Source organism: Otolemur garnettii, unplaced genomic scaffold, assembly GCF_000181295.1.
Source record: "Otolemur garnettii isolate 467f Iridium unplaced genomic scaffold, OtoGar3 scaffold00022, whole genome shotgun sequence".
Classification (NCBI taxonomy): domain Eukaryota; kingdom Metazoa; phylum Chordata; class Mammalia; order Primates; family Galagidae; genus Otolemur; species Otolemur garnettii.
Window position 1 is genome coordinate 22,190,708 of NW_003852417.1, and position 2,482 is coordinate 22,193,189.

Genomic DNA, 2,482 nt, shown 5'->3' on the forward strand with positions numbered 1-2,482 from the left:
CTCTGAAGAAGATGGACTGGATGTAGATATTCATTTTCTGGGTAATTACTTCCTTAGTACTTTTTAAAAAATGTACTAGTCATAATTTAGTGTGCAAAGTGGTTTTTTTTTTATTTTAAAAAGAAGACTAAAAATTACATTAATAGGATTGTCAGAAAATACTAATCATTAACCCTAAAAGAAATGACCTCATAATTTATGAGGTGTTTACAGGGCTAAGGACAGTAGTTAACCTGAAGATAAAAGGAATTGTTTTAGACATTTTTTAGAATCATATTTTTCTGTCAAATGTCTGTTCCAAACTCAGTTAAATCAAAAGTTGGTCTCTTATTTCTATACCCAACATCCTTCTTTCTGTGCAAATTAAAACATTTAAGTCTGGGTCAAATAAAGTGGTTGATAACTACCCTGGAACCTTGTCCATAAGGGGCTTTTAGTAAATATTTGTTGAAAGGATACAAACTTTAGTTCTTATTGCTTGTCAATACTTAACCTTTTAAAAAGAGTGAGAATTCAGTTAAGATTGAATAAATATAAAATCTTGACCCATAAGGAAGATGCAGAGGTTAAGAGGGGATTAGAAGAGAGAGGTTGAAATTTGTGTTTCTGACACTTCTTTCCACCACAATGAGGCATCACTTCTTCCTTATGAGAGAGAGGATTATGCTCTGCAGCTTCCAGAGGCATTCTTTACCCTAACTTCTCATCTCCCTTCAATCATATACCTTACTCAGCCTCCATCTCTTTGTAAAGGAGACATAGTAAATACATATCTCACAAGATTACGGTAGGGCTAAATGAGATCATAGTCAGTGATCCACACGGAGGCAATTTTATAATCTGGTCTTCCCTTTTCCTGTGAGACTTTATTGGGGCTAAACAGTCTTTCCCTGAATCCTTACATTCCTTGGTCCCTTTCCTGTGTTTCCTTCCCAGACCAGCAGGCATAGTTCTAAACTTGTAAAAAAAATAAAAAAATAAATAATAATAATAATAATAATTTATTTTTATTTTTATTTTTTTGAAACTGAGTCTCACTTTGTCACCATGGGTAGAATGCCTGTGACATTCTCAGCATAGAATCATAGCTCACAGCAACCTCAACCTCTTGGGCCCAAGCAATCCTCTTGCCTCACCCTCCAGAGTAGCTGGGACTACAGGTACCCTCCAGGACGCCCAGCTATTGAAGTCCTAATTTTTAATTTCTAGAAAAATATTTGAGCTTTAAGTTAACTTTGATCCACTCACAACTCAAGTCCCAGGGAAACTGGGAAGACATATGAGTTGGTGGAGAGCTTGGTCCCTTTGGGGTGGGGCCTCTCTAGCTTAAGCCAGTGAGATCCCCACATATTCTCTTTCTCACCTGTAAGGTCCAGAGCTCAGGCTCTGTCCATTCCCTCCTCAGACCAGCAAAGACAAAGTTGATCAGAACCTCTCAGCTGAGTTTCCTTCAGAAGGTACTAACATCTAAGATTCTTCCCAGATCCCAGAACCAACCTGCCCCCACTCTACAAGGGAAAGGTGAAGAAAGAAACAGAAGCTGGGCAGGTGGCGAGATGTCCTAGGCAAGCGCGCAGAGGGATGAGTCCCGACCAATACCTCTGTCCAACCGGAGCTTTCCAGGGCCCCTGCCTTCCCCGCTCCTCTCCAGCAGCCCGAGGATCTGAAGCGGATGGAAGGGGCGTGGGGTCCGGAGGGGTGACGGTTGGCCTCCTCCCGCGGCTCCTTCCCAACTCTCCGGCACCCAGCCCCAGCCCCGGCGCGCACCAGGTGCGCCTCACAGGTCCCTCTCTGCGCTCCCGACAGCAGTGCGAACTGCGCGCTGCGCTCTCGGACCCCGGGAGTCCGGCAGGACGCGGCACTTAGCGCTGGCGAGAGGAAAACACTACCTGTGGAAGTAATGCGCGCAGAAGAGACCCAGAAGCACCGTCTCGGGCGGTCCGAAGAGGGAGCGGGACTGCTGGGCGAGAATCCCCGCGGGCACCACGAAGGAGGGCAGTTCCTGCAGGAACCAGGCGGCGCGGGCAGACAGGCCGGTACGCACCGACATCTCGACGTGCTTCCCGTAGCTGGCGGGCTCTGCAAGGACCAGCATCACTGCCCCCATGACCGCTAAAGTGGCGCTACCTGCCAGCACCGAGCTCTGGTGGCACCTAACCGGCATCGTGCCGCGTTCCCCGCCGGTGGCTGCTGCCCACGCAGAGGAGAGCGCACATACACACACACAACCCCTTTATAGGGCTCGAAACGCCACCCTGTGTCCGCCCATTCGGCTTTGGCTCCCGCCCCTCCATCCTGCCTCCCACCTCAGCCCTGGCCCGCCCTGGCTCAGCTCCGCAGGGATGCCTTTTTCCCAAGGCTGGAACTTGGGATACCCGGGACAAAGCGGGAGGACGAAGGCTTCCATGGTGACAAAAGGTGTGCCGGGCCCCAACCTCCGCGGGCGTGCGGGTCCTGTCCACTGCTTTCCACTCGTCTCCCC

The 2,482-nt window shown here is 48.8% G+C and overlaps 1 protein-coding gene across 1 annotated transcript in view; it reads right to left on the reverse strand.

The window, feature by feature from the left end:
- SRD5A2 (steroid 5 alpha-reductase 2) overlaps window positions 1–2,197 on the reverse strand; it is a 55,914-nt gene extending 53,717 nt beyond the window's left edge. Inside the window, exon 1 of the mRNA XM_003787509.3 lies at window positions 1,890–2,197. Coding sequence (XP_003787557.1) covers window positions 1,890–2,164 — 275 coding nt within the window. The 5' untranslated portion in view covers window positions 2,165–2,197. The remainder of the gene's footprint in view (window positions 1–1,889) is intronic.
- Window positions 2,198–2,482: the final 285 nt, after the last annotated feature.